The sequence below is a fragment of the Paramisgurnus dabryanus genome, chromosome 2 (genome assembly GCF_030506205.2).
Source record: "Paramisgurnus dabryanus chromosome 2, PD_genome_1.1, whole genome shotgun sequence".
Taxonomy (NCBI): Eukaryota; Metazoa; Chordata; class Actinopteri; order Cypriniformes; family Cobitidae; genus Paramisgurnus; species Paramisgurnus dabryanus.
This window is the reverse complement of record NC_133338.1, coordinates 27,627,697-27,654,277: the sequence shown is the minus strand read 5'-3', so window position 1 is coordinate 27,654,277 and position 26,581 is coordinate 27,627,697. Positions and strand designations below refer to the sequence as shown.

General features: G+C 36.5%; 4 protein-coding genes across 4 annotated transcripts in view; 1 reads left to right on the top strand and 3 right to left on the bottom strand.

The window, feature by feature from the left end:
* Nucleotides 1–7: 7 nt before the first annotated feature.
* Nucleotides 8–6,619, bottom strand: cog4 (component of oligomeric golgi complex 4). The gene is made up of 19 exons (XM_065267863.1): nucleotides 6,456–6,619; nucleotides 6,156–6,238; nucleotides 5,779–5,893; nucleotides 5,513–5,687; nucleotides 5,077–5,270; nucleotides 4,889–4,994; nucleotides 4,643–4,800; nucleotides 4,474–4,532; nucleotides 3,669–3,802; nucleotides 2,977–3,095; nucleotides 2,684–2,850; nucleotides 2,199–2,376; nucleotides 2,021–2,083; nucleotides 1,665–1,781; nucleotides 1,492–1,584; nucleotides 1,293–1,376; nucleotides 1,124–1,225; nucleotides 912–1,040; nucleotides 8–277 (listed from the first exon to the last, which is right to left on the bottom strand). Exons 1-19 carry the CDS (start codon nucleotides 6,588–6,590, stop codon nucleotides 143–145), a joined length of 2,346 nt encoding a protein of 781 aa, XP_065123935.1. The 5' UTR covers nucleotides 6,591–6,619; the 3' UTR covers nucleotides 8–142.
* Nucleotides 6,620–7,850: 1,231 nt separating this feature from the next.
* nrn1lb (neuritin 1-like b) lies at nucleotides 7,851–9,995 on the top strand. Its single transcript, XM_065267920.2, has 3 exons — nucleotides 7,851–7,999; nucleotides 8,958–9,099; nucleotides 9,509–9,995. Exons 1-3 carry the CDS (start codon nucleotides 7,966–7,968, stop codon nucleotides 9,828–9,830), a joined length of 498 nt encoding a protein of 165 aa, XP_065123992.1. The 5' UTR covers nucleotides 7,851–7,965; the 3' UTR covers nucleotides 9,831–9,995.
* A 115-nt stretch (nucleotides 9,996–10,110) lies between these two features.
* On the bottom strand, nucleotides 10,111–13,669 carry dnaaf1 (dynein axonemal assembly factor 1). The gene is given in 9 exon segments (XM_065267816.2): nucleotides 10,111–10,502; nucleotides 10,648–10,707; nucleotides 10,899–11,658; nucleotides 12,295–12,416; nucleotides 12,504–12,670; nucleotides 12,760–12,981; nucleotides 13,067–13,158; nucleotides 13,267–13,357; nucleotides 13,475–13,669. Coding segments are annotated over 9 exon segments (1,848 nt in total). The 5' UTR covers nucleotides 13,560–13,669; the 3' UTR covers nucleotides 10,111–10,253.
* Nucleotides 13,670–21,923: 8,254 nt separating this feature from the next.
* The window catches only part of dok4 (docking protein 4), a 52,282-nt gene continuing 47,624 nt past the window's right edge, over nucleotides 21,924–26,581 (bottom strand). Inside the window, exon 9 of the mRNA XM_065267666.2 lies at nucleotides 21,924–26,215. Within this exon, the coding sequence (XP_065123738.1) occupies nucleotides 26,073–26,215 (143 nt within the window). The 3' untranslated portion in view covers nucleotides 21,924–26,072. The remainder of the gene's footprint in view (nucleotides 26,216–26,581) is intronic.

The window sequence follows — 26,581 nt, the reverse complement described above, 5'->3', positions numbered from 1 at the left end:
GAATAGCTGAAGGACATATTTGTTTTTCATTTATTTTGTACATGTATAAAACAGGACAAATCTTCATGTGTACAATATTCAGAGATAACATCTTGACTCAAGTTATCCATTTTGTATGCATAAAAAGTCATGTTGAAGTTTGTTAGAGTCGTAATCTTTTTATATCCTCGCTGCGGAAATCCACCCTGAGGGCCAAGACTTGCCGAACCTCAGCCGGGGTCAGACGCCAAGTCAAAGGCCCTGAGTTGGGCCCCCAATAATCCAGAATCTCGGATACCTAAAAGAAAATAGTCACCATTAAACAGAAAATCTGTTTTTACATGTTTAGTCCATCATAAATATATATACACACACTTTCGTTCAAAGGTTTTAGAACACGACTAAAATCAGGAAGCAATTTTTTGTTTTAAAGACAACAGCCATCTAGGGCTGCATATCAACTAATCGTTTGCAGAATATAGGTGTGTATTGTGTATAATAATTATGTATACACAATACACACATATGATGTAAACAAAGACTTTTATTCTGCAAACGATTACAGTAGTTGTTATGAAAATGATGACTATTGCTTGCTGGGATGTTTTATATAATTCTAAAAATTATTCAATCTGAAGGTGTATGCTTAAATGTTTGAAATTACTTTTGTAAACAAGAGAAAAATATAATTGAGCCAGCATAAAATAATTAAGTTAGTTAGAAAACTATAATTTTACAAAAAAAATTAACATATGACTTTGACTGAATAATAAAGGAAAAATAATCAATATGAATCCTGAATAGAAGCTGCTTGATTAAATGCCAAGAGTTAATTTCTGCAAACTCTGACCTTTTGAATGGTAGTACATGCATGTTCATATACAATATAAACATTTTCTAAACAGCTTTTTTTGTTGCAAAAAGCCACATACCCTCTCTAAGTTCAGAATAGTTGCCATCTGTGTCAGTCTGGCAAATTTATCTCTGATGGTCCAAGAGGTGACAGAGGAGAGATATGCAACCAAAGAGCGCAATTCCTTATCGAATTGCAATCCACCAAGCTAAAAACCGGGAACAGACAGGACAGTTAAAGATTCTGTGACATGAAACAAAAGTTTGTTTTTGTGTAAACATGAAGTCTCACCCTGCTAAAGGTGCATTTGAAGACAGTCTTTTCCATCTCCATGGCGATAAGGCTCGTCATCAGGCTAGATAAAGTATCATAGATGATCGGTGACAGGCCAACCTATAGAAAAGGGAATTAGGAATCTTTTTTGTTTTTCTTTGTATGTATGCACACAGAATAAATATACCTTAAACTCAGCCATGAGCTGCTCCAGCTGTACAATAAGCTGCTGAACCCAAGGATCATTGGCCTCATAATCACTAAACTCTTCCTGAACATAAAAACAACACAAACGGCAAGACCTTAGAATGTTAAATTCTCAGCAAAACTTAAATCATTTATAGGCATGAGAAATGTATCAATATGGCAATATTATCATACTGCACCTCTTCAATATTGTGTGAGACTGACAGGAAGCTGCTGATCCAGGGTTTTACTTGTGGTCTGATGGCAGTGTTATTAAGCTCCTGGAGACCCTCCTGTATAAACACACTCACACCATTAAAATACATAGTACAATAATTTACAATAAAGAATTTTTAAAACCCTTAATTCATACCTGGAGGAGGTCCTTAAACCTGCTGGAGGTGTTCACCAAATCAGACAGACAGCTGTCTATCTTAGCTTTAGCATGCTCAGAGCCTGCCCCTTGGCTGAACAACTTGGCACAATCACTCTGGAATACAGAAGAAAAGAAAGGATTCAGAAAATGCATTTTCTGAAGTAGTTGTACTAGGCAATGCAATGGGTCGTAGGTGGGTTTGAAAAGTAGTTTTGAAGCATAACCTTTCTGTAACCTCGTCTGAATAAACAATTTCTAAATGAAAGTTCCCACAAACATGAATATGTAATCTTATAAACATTTACATCACAGCATCTTAAGGGTCCGCCAATGCCAATTCATCAGAAACTCACCTCTAGATTTTTTTTCAGGGTGCTGATGTTCTCACTGCAGACTTCCACATTATTGAGAGTCACCTGAGAATCAATAAATAAATCATTATTGCACTTAAGACAAAGACTGAGTATGGTGGTGCGAAAACTAGGCAGAGGGAGATTAATAAAAAAAGAGACGTCTATGCATGATGCTGACCAAGTAGGCGCTCTTTGCTTGCTCCTGACTCTCAATGCCGAGCGTCTGTGTTAGGTTTGTTATTTTGCCTTGTTGCAGGCTGCTCTGCATCAGGCTGACAGCACTGCTGACCCCACGCTGCAGGTCCTGCAGAGCGCTGACTGGATATCCAGCTCGCAGCTTACACACCAATACCTCTCTTTACACGAGAAAGAGATGTTCAAGATGCAAGTTTACAAAAGCAGTGTGAAAGATTAGACAACAACAATACTATTTCCAAATGCTATGTGAATATCTATTTTAGCTTTGACTTTGACATTATCTAAGTCCTGTAGCTCAGTTGATTAGCAGCTCAAAAGTCACAGGTTTCATTCCCAGTGAGCACACATAATGACCAAAATAGATGTATAGACTGAATGCATGAAAAACGTCTGGCAAATGCATGAATAAAAATACTCAAAAATTAAATCAAATTTAAATAACAGTAATTTAATTTGTAAATATACCTGAAGTCTGTCTCCAGAACACTAGCTGCATGATTTATCATAGCACAAACGCAGTCAGAGCTATTGCTGGTTAGGGCTCTGCTAATACATTTCTTCACAATGTAAAACACATCATCCACCATACTGGAGCTCAGCTGACCGACCTCCGCTGTGTCCATGGCAACTGCCTGTTAAGTCATATTTATTAGCCTAAAACATTATGCATACAAATGGAAAATAATGAAGATAACAGAAGTACATCTAAATGTGGCAGCACATCATGAAGTGTCACAAAGTGTGTTTATGTCTTGCACCTTGTTTACAGACTCTCTCATGTAATACTCCTCCATAGGAATGTAATAGCCGATCAGCTCCTGCATAGTACGACTCAGCTGGCAATCCTTCAGTAACTGTTCTAGACTCTGCTGATGTTCTAGAAAACAACCAGAACAAACTTTAACCTCAAGAGATAATGTTATACACAAGAGAAAATAAAAACACTTCAACTATGTTGCATTGAAAATGTGCATCAAATCACTTAAAGCCTTCCTAAAAAAAAGTGTGCTAGAAAAAATAGTCCCTGACTAACTGTGAACAGCAACATGATGTTTATGTTGGTAAAGGTGCTGTGCAGGGATACACAGAATCGCTCTTACCCAAATTATTAAAGCAAAGGCTCTGTTCTTTAATTGAATATATTGTATGTTTATATGTTTATAGAAGAAATTTTTCTGGAAGGCATTTTGTGAAACTTTTTAAAAAAAGGCTGGCGGGGAGCTAATAATACTGATTATTATATATTTACTGACCAATGATTTACAGACGTAAACCCATGGCACCCAAATAAACATCATGTGTTGGAGCATATGCAACAATCATTATGTCACAGCAATGACATTTATGCTCATTTTATATTTTTTATTTACTATATTTTACTACAATACAAATTAATTTTGTACATTCCTGCAGTAAAACACACAACCCGGAAAAGGCATTTTATTGTTACCTTGAATAACCGCTTCATCTGCCATTGCATCTGCAACCTCAAAGTCAGCTACGATACGCCGCCTCAGAAATCTGAAGTACAGCTCTGCTCTTGAGTTCATTAACGTAACCTCACATAACACAGGATCCAGATCCCTAAATAAACAATGACAAATACTTAATACTAGAATTCAAAAGATACCCATTATAGTTAACATTTTTTGTAATGATATATGATTTAATACCACAGGACTGATGAATGCTTTATTCTGATTGGTTAAGAAATGTTCCATTTGTATGCATTATTTTTCCATAAAGGCACATCTGAACTGTCAAATGTCTTATAATACCACCAGAGCAATGTCTTAAGGGGGTCGCACACTGGACGAGAAGCGTTGGGATGCGTGAAGGACAACTTGCAGGTATCACACACCAGACATGCACATTAAATAGCGCAAAGTTAGTCAAGCAGAGTCTAGTTCAAGATGCAAAATATGCATTAGCAGCCTCTGTTAATCATTAAAAATTTGGGGCAAATATGTTATTTTATGTGAGTGGCGCTCTGTGGCACAGCAGGGATTTGAGCAGCGTCCAGAATCACAGCGGACAGCCGCTGCCAGTGTGTGTACATTCATAAAAAAAGTGTTCTATTTTTAGATACATGGCGTGACGCGCCGCTTCTCGTCCGGTGTGTGACCCCCCTTTAGTAATGTCTGTGGTAACCGTGGTATAAGCAAAACAATTGACTCCAGCCAAATATTTGAAATAAAACATTTATTTATAAATAAAACTATTTATTGGTCAATTATTTCTTACATTATACACACCTGGGTTCAATCTTTTCTGTAGACATGCCCCTCATCATGCTGCTCTGGACAACCTGAAACTATTGAAAAAGAAAAAAAGTACATAGGTATGAACACATAAGTACTTTATTTATTGGTGCAAACACTAATTATCTTAAAACTTTCAGGCTGGCAGTACAACTACACGCACCTTATTGTAGTAATCTCTCTGTTTAATGAATTTGTCCACAATTTGCTGCGCCTGTTTATCACACTCTTTCTGAAGGTGTGCGAGGAGTGTGTGTAGTCGGCCCGGTCCATAGTACGTTTCCACTATAGGCTGATGGGTTTCTACAATGCGTGCAATACCTAACACACAGATAAAGTTCAGTTGATTTTTATTCTTCAGTGTTTCCAAGTTCAACAGCAATGTGTCTGTGCATGTGTTTGCGCTTACCTTCAAGCAGTAGTGTGAGGGTGTCAGCAAAAATGACTGGAGCTCTGCGCTCGCCAACATCAGAGCCAAGAGCCAGGAGCAAGTTTTCCTCTGCCTTACTCGCCAACTGAAAGAGAAGCAAAGTGAAATAAATTTGACCCTCAAACCATTGAATTCTTAAAAGATTGACTGGACATTCATACACGTACTTGACTACACAGATATTGAGCAAACTGTGCAAGTCCCTGTTCGTGGAGTCCCAGTAAAGGGAGGATCTTGAAAAAGCGCTCCACTTGGGGCAGATCGTTTGTTGCAACTGCCTCCTCGAGTCGCTTGGTAACCAGCGCCTTCAGATTATGCTCTGCTTCCTGAAGCAATGCAAGACTGGCTTCAACTGCACTGCCTGCAAAATGTATATTATACAAATAATATTGTAAATGCATAAATGTCTGTGCATCCTTTAAAATTATGTTTGCATTTATCTTAGCAGCCGTTAAAAACATTGAAAAAACTTTGACACCACAGTAGACACTGCACTGTAATTCTAATAATACTGTACTTTTAGTGTCTTGTGTTTTACAGCTGTAATGGTAATATTTTTTACCATTGATTTTTAGATCCCCAAAACAAAGCATCTGGACTCACCTTCTCCTCCTTGCTTGCTGAGCTCAATCACTGACTGATCAAGAGAAAGATAGCGATGAATGTGAGCAGCAGCCTGCTCATAGTCTTGGTTACGCATGGCGGTCTGAACACCATCGGTGCAGAACTTTAGGTCAAGAATGTCATCAGCTCGCTGAATTGCTTGATACAGCCTTTTCTGTAATACAGTGCAAAACTCAGATGTAAAACCTGATGGGTTCTCACTGCTAATGTACTACACATGTGAAGAGTAAACGCATGTTGGGCACCTTGGTGAGATCCAGTTGTCTGACTTTACTACTGACGTTCTCTGCCAGGCTGCAGGTAAAGTTGATCATGCCAGAAAGCTGCACAGCATCCCCCTCGATCAGCTGCAGATTGGGACTATGAAACACATACAGTAAAACAACTGATTATGGCAGGCACATTCTCAGCCAATGATCGTGGACATTTTAAACCCACTGGAGTTTTAGGGAGTACTTTAATGGTGGACAAATGCTGGATGTGCTTTTGTTACTATTTCTACAACGCTGCTTGTGTTTTGTGTTTAAGAAGTCACACAGCTAGGACGTAATAAGGGTACATAAATCATAATTTTGATGACTAACTATTTCTTTAAGTGTAACTAAGTCAAATGTACGCTCACCCCATCCGCTGCAGGTCGAGCATCTTTGTTTCTATATTGCTCTGTTGTCCCATAAGAGCGTCCAACTTCACCATTACTTCCGTCTGTTAAGAGGAATTTAAATTATATGTGCCAGTTAATACACACCTGCGTTCAAAGACGCGACAATGTAATTTGTTCAACAATAAATGAACTGCCACAATAACCTGTCATTTATTTAGACCTCATATTCTTACTCTGCTGGTGTTGATGATGCATACAGCTCATAGGGAAATACTGTAACGTAAGGTACTGACAGCGAGTTTGCAAATAAATATTCACCTCTTCGGCACATAGTTGCGCATATACTCGCTCCAGATCATCCAGCTCGGTCAGGCCAGCTATGGTGTCGGACTGCACGGCAGAGAGCCCCGCTGAACCACCGCGACGAAGAGCCAGTGATCCAACTTCATCCATGACAGCCACACATCCACACAAACTGCGTCACTTCCGTACACGAACCCCCTTTGATTCTGACTAGAGACGATACAGCTATGGCCAAATCTCGCGAGATGTTGAGTTTAGGGTTAGGTTTGGTGGGAGGATTAAAATGAAAACAGCGCTCATCAGGCGAGATTTTACGAGATTTTGGCCGTAGCTTAATACGCGACTTTACTACCACCTAATGGTGTTTTTTAAAAGCAATTCCACAAAAGCAAAATATTTGTAATATAACAAAAATGTACATTAATAATATAAAAAACAACACACAAAACAGCTACTTCTAATCTGCTGTGTTGTGTACTATGATACAGTGAGGGCACAACATTTATATGCTATATCATATATTAACGTTGCCTTAGTCATAATAATATTTATGTACTATGGTACTTTCTTGTAATGTTAGTATACCCTTGTCTGTTTTTTATTTACACTGCTGCTCCCACATGAAAAAAACTGTACTTTGATATTTATTATGTAGTTATTTATAGTACACTGCTTATTTACAGTAATTACTCATTTTTGTTAATCATTATAGGACAGTATTCTGTACTTTTAACTACAGCAAGTTGATTAACTGTTGTAAATACTGTAGTATAGGCCTAGTATGATATTTACTATAGTACGTTTCAAAAACACTACAATATGTAGTAATTTACTACAATTTACTTTGTGCAGAATAAAAAAAATACAGAGAAAGACACAATCATGGAATTGAGTGACAGGTGCAGAGCCAGAAGAGAGAGAGAGAGAGAGAGAGAGAGAGAGAGAGCGAGAGAGAGAGAGAGAGAGAGAGAGAGAGAGAGAGAGAAAGAGAGAGAGAGAGAGAGAGCGCAAAAACTAATGGCTTTATATAAGAGTGTTCCTAATCCATCATTATTCTCCTATCCCTGTAGATTTATGCAATGGCATAATCCAAGCCTGTCAATCACAGAGGGTTTGTCCACTGTCTATATTTAGAAAGTACCATGTTGGCATTAAATGCCAGTAATTATTGTTTTTTTTCATATCTGTTTTGGATATGTGTGTATGAGAGGGGAAGAGAGAATGACTAAGAGACATTTTAGGACAGACAGGCACATTGTCACTAGAGTTCTTCTCTGTTATGATGCAATGTGCTGCCATAACTGATCTTTAATCCCCCTCCCTTAGTAATCAGATGTGGCGAGCCCCTTTATCTATCAGACTGAACAACTGGGTCCAAAGCTGCAGTTTTTCTCCAGAACAGAAAGTTTGATGGGATCTCAAGAATGTTTGGATGATTGATACATGACTGTTTGTTAAAGCGTGTAACATTGGGGTGCTTGTCTGTGTGTGGCCTTCAGTTCATAATTCTGGCCTGTTCAGCGGAATGCATCTGCTGCTGTTTATTTCATTCTGCCTCAGTGAGTAAAACTCTTTCTTGTCTTTGAGCATCTCTTTGTAAGTGTTTGCTTGTCAGTGTCTTGTGATGTCAAACATTTTTTTTAATATAGGCTACTTTATATCCATGTTAGTTTTGTATAAAATATGTTGTTAAAGATAATGCAGACCTTTTTATAGGTTGATAAAAGCTATTTTCACGTTACTGGACGACAGATTAAAAACAGCCAATGGTCATGGCCAAAACTGTCAATCAAAAGAGAACTGGAAAATGCAATGTATTTGAGCTCTGTGTATAGAAACAACACTAATTTAATGTTCAATATTAATGGTCATTATATGAATGAATAACATTCAGAAAAATGTAATCTTCAGAATTTAGTTAATGCAAGTTAATATAACCAACAAACTGATCTGTATCGCCATCGGTATGGGCAGATATCAGTCTAAATAATTGTTTGTTGGTATATCGGTGATCTTTAATAGTATATTATAAAACTTTGACAACTAGCCATCCAGAACGATTGGATTTTGGTGCCTTATTTAAGTTCAGGAGTTGCCACTCTTGGAGTAATATTCCTATGTTATTACATTTATGAGCAGTAAACTTTATTTTATATATATCAATATCTATATCAGTATCAATATATCTATATCTATATATAGAGAGATAGATATAAAAACAAACATATTTATAGATGGTTTAAGAACAGAAACACTAAAAAAATTTGTATTACCAAGCTGCAGTGGTGAGATTAAATGTGGCTTTGGCTCTAATCCTAGGATTAACCCTGGTTATGTCAGGCAACATATACTGTAATAGAAGACTTCATAACAGAAACAAACACATAACCTTAAAAAACAGCATTTGCTCTGATGTTGTTATACTTCATGGCTAAAACACAAAAGGGTACTCTTTAAATTTCAGTTGTATTCTGAATTATTATTCTGTATCCACCCCATTTAAAAATTTGTCTTCAGGTCTCTGCTCCTCTGTGCTGAGTGCAGCAATAGAACCTCCATGTAGCGCTGTATACAGGGGCTTTGCCGATTGCCTGGTTACTCTGGGTGACAGTGTGAGCTCGAAGAATGATAACCCACAAGACATCAACTCTATTTGCAAGTGAGACATATTCGTGGACACCCACCCGCTCAAACCCATACACAATCACACAATTTTGATGAGAAAATATAGTATACATTCATTTTTAATATCAGGCAAATTATATTTTCTTTGTTATACCACTTAACTTCGCTCTAACCTTTGGATATCAATAGATATGTATTTAATTTCTTATGATGACCACCAAAAATTTCCTTCCCAAGTTCTTGATTTGCTTCATTTGTTGACAAGACATTTTAAAAGGAACAGGCAAAACTGTCCACACACACATTTTAACACGTTTTACTATATTTGTGTATATTTTGTTTAAAATTTGGTCCCTCCCAAAATTGTTAAACCTATCCACATACACACAAAAACAATTACAATATTTTGAATCTCTTTACATTTGTACTCTTAACATCTGCAGGTCATGGGATGCTTTCCAGGTGTGTGTGAGTGATGTGCTCTCAGGTTGCCGTGGTGATGCAGCAAAGATTTGGGAATCTTTGAGAGCAGAGTCTCGGAAAACAACATTTGCTGGGAATCTCTACGACATGTGTGCTAGACGTACAGAGGCCGTCACCGCAACCCCTACACAGGGTCTTCCCAGCACTGATCAAACCAATCAGGAGTCCCTCAAAGGATTTGCTCATTCTGGCAAGCACTTGCCGAGCACAGAGCTGCTGCTAACATGCTTCACTCTTCTCCTGCTGCTTTCATTCAGCTGGACTGATGCTATTGTCCAATGATAGTGTTTTTCTCTTTAAATTTTATTTTACGTTCTTCTAAAGTCTAAATCTGTCAAATTTCCATCAGTACTTGGAGTTTGTATCAAAACTGGGTTTTTGTTTGTGTGTCTTTGCGTTTTTTAACAGTTTGACAAACTGAATATGTAGCAGCATATATTAGTTTTATATTAGTGTGGAATAATAAACAAAATGTGTGATATATTTATAACACATGGTTATATCTAGACAAAAATTAAAGCATATATTTTATATTAAATTTTATTGATTTGTCATTTAAAAGGTCAATTTAACTTACAAATTTAGTTCAACACCTAAACAAAGAAAGCTTTTAAAAATATAAGACAGACATTAATTAGAAAAAAACATGTCCAAAATTTGTCTTCACTGGTCTCATGTATTAGTTCATTATTCAGCCATAAACATTCAATCAAGTTCCTCAATTAGGACAGTGGTTTTGTTTTCTTTTGCCTTTGGAAGAAAAGAGTCACCTTGCGGTTGCATAAAGACAGTGCTTTGCTGCCTAACTGATGAGCTCCTAGAGGAAACAACACTAATAAGCAGCTGTGATTGGTTAGGGTCCGGTTCTTCAAAATGAGCCCGGTGATACATATTTACAGCTTCTGATTCTGTGTCATCACCAGAAATGACCTCAATCATAGGATGCAACACACTCTGAAAAATAATCCAGGTAAAAAACTTAGATCTGTCCAATACCCACTCTAGTTTGATGATAACTGGTACAGTGATTACATACAACTATTTGCTTTAAACCCTGTAATTTTATATTTGTATCACCATTAAATAAATGCTTTCTTACCTGTGCACCTGTTGTTGGGATCATCAAAGTATTTTCTACATCTTCCAGGTCTGGAAGATCCTAAAGACACAATAATCAGATTAAAGAGACCTTACAATAATGTTCCACTTGTTAAGATTACATGCATTAGATTTAAGAATTAACAATAAATTACACATTTTTACAGATTATATTGATATAGGTGAACTGTTTGTTTATGAGCTTTTCATTGGTATAGTGTTTAATGTTGGCACACTTATGCAAGCACTCACATCAATTGTTAACAAGCCATCTGACAGGTTGACAGTCTCTATTTCATCTTCAGAAATCAGTTCAGTGATGAGGGCACCAGGACCAGTGATTGAAGTGTTAGACTCTGATGGTTTTGCGTAAGCACTGCACCCTTTCTGGTGCTTCTCTTCTGGGGAATGAAAAGTCGCCTTGTTTTCCCCTGTTTTCGTGTTAAGTTCTGATGTTACTGACCTGCCAGTCTGGTCCAGGTATAATGTTGGTTGCAGAACCTGTTCTGAAGCTGAGATGTCAATATGTTGCCTCCTTGGTTTTGAGTGATCAGAATGAATTTCCTCAAATGTTGTTTGGACACTATGCTCCTCATCAGTGGTCAAGCTATTAATGTAATTCAACTCTGATGCTGGTGAATCAGTTTGTTCACATACCAAATTTGACGTGTCACTCTCTGCAGGTGCATTTTCTGATGGAGGTTTATGAATGTCGTTTTCAGAGATCAGATCATCAATAGCAGGATTTTGAGGCTCTGTGTTTTCTGTAGGTAAACCGTAAAATTAGAATGAAATTGTCTGTCAGCAAGAAAGAAATGAATAAGTAAACAGAAATATGTGTTTGCCTTTTTCTGAAAACTCTTGAGCTTGCTGCCGTTTGAGTGCATTCTCTTTGATAGCAGCCATTGCATCCAAACTCTCTTGAACTTTCCTTCTCTCTCTGCTTTGCCACAATTCCCTCTCCTGTCGCTCAGCTTCCAAACCAATAGTTGCCCATGCCTCTGCACAAGCTCTGTGGACAACAATATATGCTAGGACTAAGATCAAAGCCTAAAGCAACTCAAAAACAAAAGATCCAAGATCTGAACAGCCCCTTGATTACCAAAGGAAAATTCAGGAAAACTTTTGGGTTTCATCCAAATCATAAACTAACTTAATGCTTTTGAGCTCAAGGGAATAGTTTACTCACATACGGGTATGAAAATACTGTCATTATATACATATCACTTGTTAACACAGATGAATAATTTTTTTATAAAAATGCCATTATAATTCGCTTTCATATGCGTGTTTTCCTCAAAAGATAAAGACATACAACATTGTTTATAAAAAATGTGACATAGGCTATTGAACATGAAATAAGCTGAAAGTATTAGTCATTTTCTCTTACAACATATTGTTATGCATAAGAACACATACATAAACCCACTGGAGTCATTTCAAAGCCCAAAATGGATAACATGACAGCATTTTAATACAATTCATTTCATTTGTATGTGTTCAACTGAAGAAAGATACGTACATCTGATGGCATGATGGTGAGCAAATGATGTGAGAATTTTCACATTTGTGTGAACAATTCCTTTAACTAAAGTTCCAGCATAAAAATTGTGGAAGCACATTAGTTCAAAAACACTTAGCCGCTAACCTGTCTTTTGGGAACACAGGCCGGTCATCAAGATAGGTCAGCTGCTTTAGACGTACGATCATAGTCTTCCTGTAGTTTGGTATTTTTTTGATGACTTCATTACCCATTAAATTTAGCACACGCTGTGAAATAACAAAAAGCTATTCAGTCCACATCTAGAAATACGAGTAATCGTTTATGTTTTTGAGGGACAAATACAATATTTATACCAATTCAGGCATCCTCTCTAGAATACTAATGATGGCTGGATCTTTGATGCGGTTGTGTGAAAGATCAAGAACACTGATGGATGGACAGCGGGACAGCTCCTCCATGTCACAAACATTCTCCAGAGCATTATGGGAGATCTGCAGTGTGGACAGCTCACTCAAGCATGCTAAAAGAAAATGAGGAGAAAGCGAACATGACTTTAAAGTGTCATTTTAAAGTATAAAGTTTGGTATTTCTATTTGTGCAAGCACTCACATATGTTCTGAATGACTTTGATATAATTGTGTGAGACATTGAGTGTGCAGAGCTTGCTTAGTGGTTCCAGGTTTTCCAGTGTGTGAATGAGGTTTTGATGGAGGAACAGGCAGCGAAGCTCCATCTGATGCTCCAGATTCTCAATCGACTGAATTCCATTACATTCCAGCCACAAGCAACGCAGTCCTGTGTATTCCTCCAAACCCTCAATACAGGAAAAACCTACATTTCAGAAGTATGAGTAAGTTGTGTAATTTTGATTAAAAGAAAAATAGCAACATAAAAAATTGCATGAAATGTGCCAAACCTTTGTAGTGTAGATAAAGTGTGTCGTTCAACCTTGGAGTCAGGTACAGTTTGTTTTTCTTGCAGTGATCTCTTAAAAACGATTTGGTAATTCTTAAAAAATGTAAAACAAATAATTTAGTAGTACATTATACTGTTTATGATTGCCTATGGATCATTTAGTGAACATCATAAGTGTTAGATAAATATGTGGCTGATCACCTGGGACCTGAATGGATTTCCTCAGACCCTTGGGTTTCGCCAGTATCCGCGTTGACGGTTTTCATATCGACAGCTGCGTTTTGATCAGGACCTATATTATTTTAATCATACATAGCCTATATAACAACAACTTTACTTAATCCACTATTTCCCCCAGCATTAAAAAAATGCATGTTTTGCAAGTTTTTTGAAGACATTGAAAAGGTACCTGAGGTGAAACACACGACTCCTTCACTTTTGCCGTTTTGTTCAGATTCAGCTTTCCCGTCCTCCGCGTTCACTTTTGTCTGCATTTAGCAATTATATTGGAAAACAATTTAGATCGAGATTAAAAGTATCCGAACTCGCCCGCGGACGTACTGTACACCTTGGTAGATCTTGAAACTACTTGAGGTTTGAAGTTTCCATAGAGACCATTCTAGACAACAGTTCAAATTCATTTGGCACCGCGCAGACCGATCGGCGTATGACATCCAAGTACCGCGAGAACGGCTCGAACGTTTCACTCTCACAGTACTTTGATATCAAAAGTCATTTTGTCTGCGCAGCGCCGCGTGAAGTCAAGGAGACCAAAATAACTGTGTGCGAGCTCCCCGCGAGTGGGTTATCTCGTTGTGTTGGGTTCTGGCAGAGCCGTATAATCTGGGTTCTGGTACGGCTCTAGTTCTGGCTAGAGGCGATACAGCTAAAAATCTCGCGAGATGTTGGGTTTAGGGGTAGGTTTAAGATGAAAAACAGCGGTTCTGGTTACACAGGATACAGCTGCATCCTAAATCAAATGTTGGGTTTAGGGTTAGGTTTGAGGGTCGGATTAAGTTGAATGCAGCGCGCATTTGGCGAGATTTCATGAGGTTATGGCCGTAGCTGTATCCCTTCTAGCCACAACCATCTCGTTGCCAGGCAACTACTGACGCCTGCTAGTTTCATGTGCTGGTGGTTGCGGCCATATTAATTACAGAAAATAATGTGTTTTCTAAATTATTTGATTTATATGCGGAACTAGAATGCCATCTTAAAAGGTCTCAGAAATGCATTTATATTCAGCAGATACTTCTAAAAAGACTATTAGGCCTAGCATGCAATAAAACGATTCATCCTACACGTCAACATAAAATGTAATAATAATATAAATACTTCAGTCAAGTGCAGATGGAACAGATGAAGGTAAAATCTACAGTTAAAACAGTTTAATGAAATTTTTATATGGACATCCCTTACGAAAATAAACCATGGTTTTATTGTGGTAAAAGTGTAGTAGCCATGTTTTTTGTGTATTGATTACTATCAGCAAAACTATGGTTTTACTACACTAGCCATGGTTTTTGGTTTTAACTGTAGTAAAACCACGGTTAATTTTCATAAGGGATGTGGCATATTGTGTATGCCAGTACATCTATACATTACCTTCTGAAACTGTCCAACTTGAAATGTTTTTTTTTTTTTTTTTTTTAAGTTACGCCTTAAAGCATTGAATCAAATCATGTGACTTTTATTGTCGTATCACTATCAGCGAGTCAAGTATGTGGTCTAGACAGTTCAAAATACAGTTGCACACAAAAAAATACAGAATACAGATTATACATATAATGCTGTTGCACGATGTACAAAATGACATTGAGAAGATGATGGCAGAGTTGATTTTGTTAAAGTGCACAAGATTAAATGAAGTGGGAATGTGATGTATAAAAGCATATCAGTTCTGGGTGTTCAGCAGTCTTGATATCGTGAGATAAAAGCTGTCCCTTATTTAGCTTGTGCATGAATGTGGGCTTTGGTATCGTTTTCCTGAGGGCATCAAAGATCAGTCCATGGCTTTGGCGACTGAAGTCACTTTTAGACCACCTCCTGTCCTAGAGTGAGGGAAGATCAAATCCTAGGATTTCACAAAGAAATATAACTGATATCATAATCAGTTTGTACAAAATATATTAACTGTAATGATTCAGTCTACATAATTTTCTCAACTAATTGTGCTTACCAAAATTTATCGATATCATGCAGCACATAACTCACCTCTGCATGATTTCTATGTCACATGCGAGAGGACTCTACTGCCTGCACCTGATTTTCATGTAGCTGCTTACAACACAAACATCTAAAATTGCTATTAGCATCACTTCTTATAAAAACATACAACAAAGAATCTGCAAGAGGATTTAAATACATCAAGATTCCAGAGAGTGTCTGTAAAAAATTCATACCACTGTTTTGTTCATAGGATAATGAATAGATTATGGAATTAACAATATTCGGCAAGAACAACACAGTGTAATTAAAAAGTACAAGAGCCAGAATCCTCAAAATTCTCTTCTTCTCATCAGGGGTGACTGAGACCGAATGAGACAGTGCCCTCCTTGAACCCACATAGCAGAAGATAACCAGCGGATAAGGCATCAAAAAAACAATGACACCTAACTGACCTGCATAGGCCAAATGTTGTCCATATGCAAGAATCCAGGTAATCCAAATTTCAATGAAAGATATTGTCCAAACAAAGAGGCACAGCGGAAGAGAATACTTAACTGAATAATGAAACCGATACCAAACAGGATATTTTATCATTACGTATCTTTCAAGAGAAACACAAACCATGAAACCAATATTAGCCACTATGCTGCTAGAATAAATATACCAGACAAGCTCAAATCTGACAGTGATTGTACAAAGATGCAGGAAAGGTCTGAAACAAATCTGTATGGCATCAGAAACGAAGATGTTTACAACAAATATAGGAATAGCCTGGTGAGATGTAAGCATACAGCACAGTCTGCAAACTGCCAGAGAGACGACAAGGATATCGATGAAGAAAAGAATCCCGATAATCACAATTTCAACTAAGGACAAACAAATAAAATTTTCTAGTAATGTCCTGTGAAAGTCTTCCGTTATCCATGGAAAGTATCTTAAATCCAGTTGAAATGTCCTATTGGTTGAGTTTTCAGGAAAAATCATCTTTATGTCTTGGACTCTGCAAAACAAGTGATTTTTCACATTAGGTAATGATGGTAAGCACACAGCTGACACATTGACTTTCACAGTACCAACAAAAATACTGACAGTTAATGGGTACTGCCAACTGCGTGCTTATAACATTTATCAAAATATCTTCTTTTGTGTAATAGAATAAAGAAACTCATAAAGGTTTACAAATACACGAGGGTGAATAAATAATGACATCATTTTCATTTTTGGGTGAATCCCTTTAAATAGCACCTATTGTCCGATTCACGTTTTTACATTTCCTTTGGTGTGTAGGTGTGTATAAGTGAATGTTAACAATATGGAAAAGGTTCATAGCCCAAAGTCAATGATGACGCAACATAAATCTCTTTTCTTGGACTACAACAAACACACGGATTGTAGGCAACAGTTGCACAAGATATTATACATACTGTACATTCTTAAATCTTATAACGACAGAGAGAAAAGAAGGGAAACAGTATTAAATTTGTATTTAAATATACATAGTTATTGTCTAAAGTGCATTAGAAACAACATTTTACATATATAGGCAACATTGATTGTCCTGTTGTGATGACTTTTCTATTTTCTATTAATTCATTACAAGAAGTGAAACTTCTCTTAAGCTGAAATTTAAAAAGGTACAATTATTTTTAAATAAATATTTCATTTAAGAGACTGTTTATGTTGAACGCAATACAAAACCATATAAACTTGGCATCAAAAACCTTTAGCATACAAGTATGTAACAGTCAAATTTAATCACAAATTAATTCTGTAAAGAATAACTGAACAATAAATAAAATATGAATTAGGAACAATGCACACATAGGGCACAAAGTAACTGTTTTACCTGATGCTGAGCTGAAGTCGGAGGATTTAAGCGATGAAGAAACGGCAAGCAGCAAGAGCGAGGGCTGGAGACATTCATTTCTAACAAGATCCATTTTCCACTTCTGTCTTTTTGTCATATAATGATTATGTAATCTGACTAAGGCTAACATTTCTTGTAACTGGATTATAATCAAGAAAATTGACAGAGATAATAGTGGATTTTAAAAGTGAGTAACGATGAGTAGCCAGTAAAGTGATCAAATTTGCTCAATTGTTTCCTGTTCATGTTGTATCTATTACAGATATGAAACGAGATGAAATGAGATGAAATGAGAAAAAGAACATTTATGCGTTTTGAACAGTACATTCTGCTATACAAAAAAATCTAATATACACTGAAAAATGGTCAAATAATTGCCCAACTTAAAAATGGACATAATATAATTTATACAGATGCGTATTTATTAGGTATGTACCTTTGTGGTACTAATATCCAATCTTTTGTATCTGTATTTACTTCTGAGGTACTAGTAGGACCTCTTTAGGTGCAAATACATTATCAAAGAGTACAGCTAGAAACCATTTTGTCTAAAATATTCAAATATGCTAATACATTTATTTACATACTAAATGCTTCACTTTTCTCACATTTAAGTCTAAACGTGCCTCTCTTAACAAACCCACATATTTTTTTTTGTCCTTCAAATCCTATCAAAACAATATTATCTTTATCTTTAAAACCTCTAATGAATAAAAAATCAATCAGAACCTAAACAAATTTGACAGAAATTAAAGTATTACTGGGTATTACGGCAACTCTGCCAGTATCTTACTGTAGATTTTACATTTATGTTTTACTAGCAACAGTTTGTTCAAAGTTAAATAAACATGAAAAATGTTCAGTCTTTATCTTCTACAGTAAGTTACTGGCAACCAGCTGCAAAATTACAGCAAATTTTTTACAGTGACCCTGACAGTGCAGTAGAAATTACAGCTGGGATGCCGCTAACTTACCGTAGATTTAAATTTATGTTATTTACTGGCAACATTTTGTTCAAAGTTAAATGAACATTAAACATTTACAAGTCTTTTTCTTTACAGAGTAAAACTAAAAAAACTGCATCAAGCAAAACATTCTGGGAAACAAAATCTGAAGCAAAAAAACAGAAAAGGTTGATGATGATTTCTGGTTCCCAGAATGCTTTGCATGAGGCTGTTGTTGTGTAGTTTTATTCTGTAAAGATAAAGACTTGTTATTATTTCAATTTTATTTAACTTTGAACAAACTCTTGCCAGTAAATAACATAAATTTAAATCTACGGTAAATTACCGGCAACCCAGCTGCAGTAACATTGTAATTTCTACGGAATTTTTTTACAGTGTGAGTTTCACTAATGTTTACAACACAAATATCTAAGCATGTTATTATTGTCCTCCCTTAAGAAAACATACAGCAATGAATCGGCCAATGGATTTAAATACAATATGATTCCAGACACAACTTGCAAATAATCATAATTTAGTTGTTGTCCACGAGCAATAGTTACTGCCAAAATCCCGTTTCGGACAATGTTCGGCAGGAACAACACAGTGTAATTGAAAAGAACAAGAGCCAGGATCCTCAAAATTTTCTTCTGGTTTTCAGGGGTGACTGAGACTGAATGAGACAGTGCCCTCCATGAACCCACAAAGCAGAAGATAACCAGTGGATAAGGCGTCAAAAAAATAAAGACACTTATAAAAAATGCGTACTCCAGATGCCCATTAAATATTAAATACACATCAGCCCCAATGCAACCGCATGATATTGCCCAAACTAGCAAGCACAACAGAATAGAATGCCTTAAGCTACGATGAAGTCGGTACCATACAGGATATTTTATCATCACATATCTTTCAAGAGAGATACAGACCATAAAGCCAATATTAGACAGTATGCTGATGATGTAAATCCAAAAAGCATAAAAAATTATATTAAATGCACAAAAATTCAGAACAGGTCTGACGCAAATCTGCATGATATCAGTTATGAAGAGGTTTATGACAAATGTGGAAATAGCCCGGTCAGACTTAAACAGAACGCACAATCCATAGAGGGCCAGACAGATTACAAAAAGTTCAATGAAGAAGAGAGTCCAGATAATCACTATTTCAGACGTGGATGCGCAGTAAACTTCTTCCACAAATGTCCAATTAAAATCCAGCATTATCCATTTTAAGGGGTTTGACACTTCTTGTAACATCATTTCAGGTGAGCTTTCAGGAGAAACTATTTCCTCAGAAAATTCAACTGTAACGAAAATCAAGCTGGTTTTGATTTGAGCACCTCATTGGTTTTATTTATCCAAGCTGATCATGAAGTTGGTCATACATTGTTAGGTATACAACGAAAATGTTAAATAAATATTTTTTAATCTCCTGGTTTCACAGACAAGGCTTAAGGCTAGACTAAAACACTTTGAGCTGTCTTAACTGAAAATAACTTGTACATACAGATCCTTAAATATGCCAGTACCATTGATTTATATTAAGATACACACCAGTAACGTATTAGGCAATTTTATCCTCCTAAGACCCGAGCTTTGGTTTGTCTTTTTTCAGATTTCTTCCAGCTATTTTGGGGGAAGAACCAATAAATATAATAACCAAATATTTTTCTTTGAACATGAAGCAGTGTATTTGTCCATGTTTGTGTACAACAGGTTCCAGTTACACAGAATTAAGTATTATGGTGCAAACACCCAAAAATTTTTATCTCCACATATGTGGACATCCAGGACTTAGGAGGTTATAAAAAATGCTTAAATGTCATAATTTTACTAAAGCATAGTACTAGCTTTAACTAAGCCTTGTTTGTTAAACCGGGCCAATAAGTAATAATTATAATGCTGCTTTGGAACCTTGTTAATGAATGGATAAATGAAATATAGCTACAATTAAAATGAAAACTTGATTTGTCTAAATTGTTAATATACAGTGGCTTCTAAACCTAAAGTTAACAATACCAAAAAAGTCATCTCTCAACAATATATGAATTCCTCATGCATCAAAACTCTAAGAATGATGACTTTATAGGCAAAAAAGATCAGGTTTTACCTGACACTGAGATGCTGTTGGTTCGTGATGGTTGGCAGTATGAAGAAGAAACATTACAGAGAGAGAGAAAGAGAGCAGCCACTGTTGCTTTATTAGATCCACCCCTTGTGATTTCTGCACTCACAACCAAACATTTAAAAAATTCTGGGTTGTTTTTACCCAGGGTTGGGTCATTATTGGACAGAGCACACAACTGGGTTAAAATGACCCGGCACTTATCGAGATTCTGAAATAAGTAATAACCTTTGTAATAACCCAGATGTTCATTCAACAAAGATATTCTAATGAAGCTTAAAAACGTTCCTGTTGGTTGATACATGTACAAATATATGTCACACACTGTAAAAAAAATCCGTAGAAATTACAATGTTATTGCAGCTGGGTTGCCGGTAATTTACCGTAGATTTACATTTATGTTATTTACTGGCAAGAGTTTGTTCAAAGTTAAATAAATTTTAAATATTAACAAGTCTTTATCTTTACAGAAGAAAACTATACAATAACAGCCTCATGCAAAGCATTCTGGGAACCAGAAATCATCATCAACCTTTTTCTGTTTTTTGCTTCAGATTTTGTTTCCCAGAATGTTTTGCTTGATGCTGTTTTTTTACTCTGTAAAGACAAAGACTTGTAAATGTTTAATTTTCATTTAACTTTGAACAAAATGTTGCCAGTAAAAAACATTAATTTAAATCTACGGTAAGTTACCGGCAACCCAGCTGCAATTTCTACGGAATTTTTTTACAGTGCAAACATGGTAACAATAATCATACATGTATTCTCATATAGTTAAATATTGAATTTGTATGGCTTTAATAATGGAAACCGGGCTCACATGGACTAATGTAATTGAATTGTGTAGATTGATTGCTATTACTTGATAGTATTTGATCAAGCAGCAACATTTCAGAAATTGAGAAGAGCCATGATTGCTTAATTAAATCAATCCTCCATGACGTATGTAATCACCATTCTTGTTATTGAAAACCGAACAAGAATCAAACTTAAATTAACTGAACCATTTTGTCATGGCACCGAAACACCCACTGAGGAGCAAATTAGACATGAACAAGACAAGAAAACCAGAAAAAAAAAGAGTCAGAGTATATTACAGCTTGTAGTGTAGGGAGGACAGAAGTAGTAATCAAGAAATGAACAGAGGGAAGATGAAAGAAAGTGTGTGTGCCACAGTCTGCCACCAACTACAACATAAAGTTTGCTTTCTTGATCAATAACACTGGATTGTACTCTGCCTTTAAATGAACAATGTGAGCAATGCTTACCAGATCAATCTGATGAAAGTGAAAGTATAAGTGAGTCGGGATAATTAATCAGGCAACTCAGACACAATCGCCTGCTACTACTCACATCTAGTCAAAGTAAATGTGACATAAAGGACAGTGTATGGTCATAATTCATACTTGTAATGTGACTTCTGCATTTAACCCATCCCAGTCCAGAGCATACCATGAGCAGCTATCACTGCAGCACCTGTGGAGCAACTGGGGGAAGATGCCTTGCTTAAAGTCTTCTCAGTCGTTGCCTGACGGTCTCAAACTCGATGACTTTTGGGTTACAAGCTCAACCATAGGCAAAACTGCTATGTTAGTAGCTCAATAGAAATGAATATGTTCTTAATATTTTCCTGTGACACACACAAACTTAAATATGCCAAATGTTTTAACAAGTAAACATTTATTTTTTCAGACTATGTAAATATATATTTTCTGTCTCAACTAGCCCATTTCAAGTTCATATATCATAGTCAAAGGTTTTACCACTTGAAAAAATTAACATGTAAAAAGCAAAATAATTTTTCATTTTATAAAAACAGTTTTTGTTTTATTGAAAAAAAAAACCCTGTAAAATATTATTACAGAACACATGTCATTTAGCAATGAATACACATGCAATGGATTCCTCTTGATAATAACATGCTCAGAGATAAATCTGAACTTTCCCAAAACTAACACAGCATCCAGTAAATAACTTTCAATTTATTGGTTTATCTCTGACAAATACAGCACAGAAATGTGTGCTTCAGTACAACAAGCAAAGTTTTCTATTGATTTTATGGACCTTCTTCATGACATCACTCTCATATGTTAGTGTTAACCTTCAAAGCGGTGCTAATGTTTAGCATTGAGACAGACATGGAAAACATCTCAGTACTTCACAGGACTTCTAGTTATTAATGCCAGCCAATGAAGCTTACAGGACTCCACATACAAACATAAAACTCACATTGGGCTAATTAATAAATTTGAGGATAGATTTTTAGGATAAATGCCTGGGAAGAAATGATAAAATAACAGCTTTTGGCATGTATATACTGATGTGTGGTTTGATGTGTATGGTGGTTGATGTAAATGTAGTATATATTGCACGGTTTCGTATGTGGAACAATTTTGGAACAATAATTATATAGATGGCTCTTCTGATTTTGAGAAGTGGTTGATGTCCTCAGGGCAATGTTATGTTGACCCTGGGACAACATTTCAATCAACCAATCAGATTTCAGAAATAAGTTTCCAGTTGTTTTAAGTTTAAGCTTACAACCAGGATTAGCTGTTTGTAGACCATTGTTTTTCACTTATCATGTCCCTCTGATTTTAGGGTTTGGTTATGGTTGGGTTCAGGTTTAATTTAGAAAAATGTTGCCCAGAGGACATCAACCACTTGCCAAAATCAGTACGAGCTTAGGGGGGGTCACTTTTGTAATAAAGCACCACACAATTTTCACTAAGAATGTGTTGTTTGTCTTAGGGGGCATTGTGATAAATTCATCTTTGTATTATCTAAATGTATACTCATATCAACCTAGTACACAAACATTAGCTACAGCTGCCTGTCATTCAGTAACACTCAATAAAACAAACAGCTTATTTTCAATAAGCCCTTTTAAATTGAACATAAATGACACAAGGAAACTTTTTTTGAATGAACTGCATGAATTTATATTTAGCAGCAGGTAGTAACACCTCAAAAATGAACTCGGAAAAGATCAGTCAATCACACAGACAGCACACATTCTGTACTGAGCTCTCTTCATTTTGCTTGTAGCTTTTTCAATATTTATTTATATGGGGGTATTGAAGCAAAAACAGGAAATGATGCAAAAATAGGGTGGTCCTTTCATAAGACCAGCATAAGACATGTTTTAGATGTTGGTGTGCTTATGCCTTCTAACCGGCAAGACTACTTGTGTTAACCACACTGTAAAATAATGCAGCATGAAGTTAAAACAACTTTGTCAGCATATTATTTCAAGTTTTGACCTGTGAATTGTTAACATAACAAAAACTAGTTGAAGCAGTTTTACTAGCATAAAAATATATGTTGATTTGACAAAAATGCTGTGTATTTTTTTTTACAGTTCAGCTTCACCAGTAAACAGCATGGCTACCCTCTAAAAACGGCTGGGATTTTGACCCATAATGGGTAAATATTGGACAGAACACACCGCTGGGTTAAGTTTGACCCAGTGCTGGGTTGTTTTAACCAAACCGCTATGTTATTATTACACCCCATGGTTGCATAACAACAACCCAACATTGGGTAATTTTTAACCCAGCATGTGTTCTGTCCAAACTTTACGCATTATGGGTAAAAAATAACCCAGCCATTTTTAGAGTGTATGGTGGTTCACCAGCTCTCCATTTGTTAAGTCTGACTTCAACTTCAGGGTCCAAATGCTCCATTAGATGCCTTAAGGAAACAACAAACGGAACTAATATATAAAAACTTTATGACAGGCTCTAGACCCAGATGGCCAGAAAGTAATGAATCTTTTATGAATTGTTAGTACTGTTGTCTGGGACATTCTGAGCTTGGATAATGTATTGTACACCACGAGTTAATATAGCTTACATGTGTAATATGAATATATACTGCTCATAAGCGGCTGTAGAGATTGTCTCATATGAAGCGTGTGGACCCAGAAATGTTTTTTACGTCATAACTTAACAAGCAGATGTGATAAAAAAACTATGGTTTGTTCAACTTAAAAAAGTTAGTTACTTGGTTGCCTTAAAATTTTGAGTTCATTCAACTTATTATTTGACAATAACCTTATTTGAGTCAACTAATATTTTTAAGTTGAATGAACTCAAAATTTTTAAGGCATCCAAGTAACGTACTTTTTTAAGTTGAAACAACCCAAATTTTTCTTTTACAGTGTTGTACGTCAACACCAAACTTGCACAAACTGTCTGAACAGCATAAAAATGTAAGTTGGTTAAGTTTAACAGAGGGAACAAGATGTAAGCCAAACTCAAACTCCTGTTGGCCGTATGAGCCACTAGGGCTGGGTATCGATTCAGATGTTCCAGATCGATTCGATTTCAATTCACAAGCTATCAAATCGATTCGATTTTCGATTCCGGTTCTCATGTAGGTTTTTATTCTCGATTCTCGATTCAACTCAATAAATATAGATTTAATACACATACTATATTAATAAAAAAGAACAGTGAACAGCAGTTTACAAGTGGGTAATTAATAAAAAGAAATTAAAAGCCACAACACTTCTTGCTTGCGAAATCTAAAATGCTTCTATTCCTCCGTTCAATGTTTGCGGAAATAAATATGAAAAAAATATCGATTCTGCTCTTTGAGAATCGATTTTTAATCGACCACGTTTTAAAAAAACGATTAATCGAAAAATTGCTTTTTTTGCCCAGCCCTATGAGCCACCCAGCTCACAATCCTACAACGTACTATTACTAAGAGAGTGATAGTATGATAAAAACAGTATTACTAAAGCTGAGAATACTTCAAATCATGGTTTAGTCATGTAATATAGAGGTTTGCAGAGAAATTACATCGGTGACCTTGGTGATACACTTGATAACATGAAAATTACTGCCTTAGAAAATAGCAGACAAACATGAAAAGCAAGAAGCATTTATTGTGAGGCCTACCACCTTATTTAAGATATTTTCCTCCTCTTTTACAGAGCTGGTACAAACCCTTTTACATACACAACTGCTGAAAGAAAGGAAAATCTACCACACACACCTCAATTTGTCTTGTGCTTTGTTGGTAAATTTAAATAAATAAATAAATAGTTCATAAAAACAGCGATGTCACATAGCCACCACAGCTGAATATATTTCTCGTTTCTGTTTCTCTCAGAAACAGATTTCATTTCTTAGCTCTCCCTAAAACACAAAGCGCATGGATGACATCAGCAGGGAAAGGATTTAACCGTCACGTTCATCCAGATGGCTTTCTTCATTACGTAAGACTGCAGAGACAGTGTTTATTGTAACCGCCCATTAAAGTCTCTTTAAATAAAGTATAACTGACAAATGTAAGAAATGTCACTTCCCAAATTCTTTACAAAGGGCTCCTGGTTCCTCAGAGTCCTCTGGTCTTGGGCAGGTCATGTAAGTCAGTATTACGATTAAAGCTTCTGCTGTTGAAGAGTTGTTTAAGCTTAAAACAGGTCAAACTGGAGGCCCTCGGCTGGGTCTGTGTAGTTTCTCAGACACCCTTCAACGTAGACCACAGCGACAGGACTTTTATACGTGTCTATGAAGCTCTTCCATAGCTAAACTGTTTACCTCAGGGGACATGCATAGGGTTGAAGTACGTGCATGAGAATCTATTTAAAGGTATTAAAAACCTATCTCTACTCCCACAAAACCCGGCAAGAGACCATGGGAACCCTTCCCCTCTCATGTCTTCTTTAGGGTCTGTGGGCCCCCCCTCTCCAATCGAACTGCCGTGAGCCTTCCCTCTTTCCATATTAAGTGCCCTCACTATCACTGGCGGGCTCAGGGATGGCTGAGGCAGTGTGGATCAGGCCCCTGGCCCCTGGTGATGAAGAGCTGATGGAAAAACATAGGGCAAAGTGCAGTGTGGAGGGCGGTCTAGAGGTAAAAAACAAGAGTGTTTCACTGTGACGCTGCTCACTCGCTGGGATACGTGGGGTAGTGCGTTTGAGGCTGGGTCGAGTGGTGGCCCACAGGAAGAGTCGAGTGTCGTTCTGGAGGAAGGCGTTTAGAGAAGAGGTCAGCGTCCACTCCTGATTGACTATCGCTGTATATGTCACCTGATTTAAGATGAAAGGGAAGAAGGCAGATACAAAATAGATAAAGTAAGGGTCAACGGGTGAAAGCACATGCATTGTCCTAATGATAGTGGGCGTACGGTCTGATTGACACGTAATCTTCTAATATAAGCTCGACATCGTTTATTAAGAGACATTTCTGTAAAAAAAATTATGTTTTATATTCGGGACAATACAGTAATATCTGAAATATAATAATAACTATGCCATGCTTCACCCTAAATGCCACTCATAACGCATTTATAAACTGTATTGGTACATCAATATTCAATAAAAAAAAGAATACGCTGGAGCAGCAAGAGTAATGTTTTCCTCAAGAGGCCGTTTGTACAAATCACCACTAGCACT

Bases quoted from the DNA above. Each gene is read 5' to 3' on its own strand.
- cog4 (XM_065267863.1), bottom strand. From the start codon at position 6,590: ATGGATGAAGTTGGATCACTGGCTCTTCGTCGCGGTGGTTCAGCGGGG. The intron at 2,851-2,976 runs GTGCAAGACATA...ATGACTTAACAG, and splicing joins TGAGAGAGTCTGTAAACAAG to GCAGTTGCCATGGACACAGC. The intron at 2,377-2,683 runs GTATATTTACAA...TCTCGTGTAAAG, and splicing joins GTTCTGGAGACAGACTTCAG to AGAGGTATTGGTGTGTAAGC.
- nrn1lb (XM_065267920.2), top strand. From the start codon at position 7,966: ATGCATCTGCTGCTGTTTATTTCATTCTGCCTCA. The intron at 8,000-8,957 runs GTGAGTAAAACT...ATTTGTCTTCAG, and splicing joins GTTTATTTCATTCTGCCTCA to GTCTCTGCTCCTCTGTGCTG. The intron at 9,100-9,508 runs GTGAGACATATT...TAACATCTGCAG, and splicing joins GACATCAACTCTATTTGCAA to GTCATGGGATGCTTTCCAGG.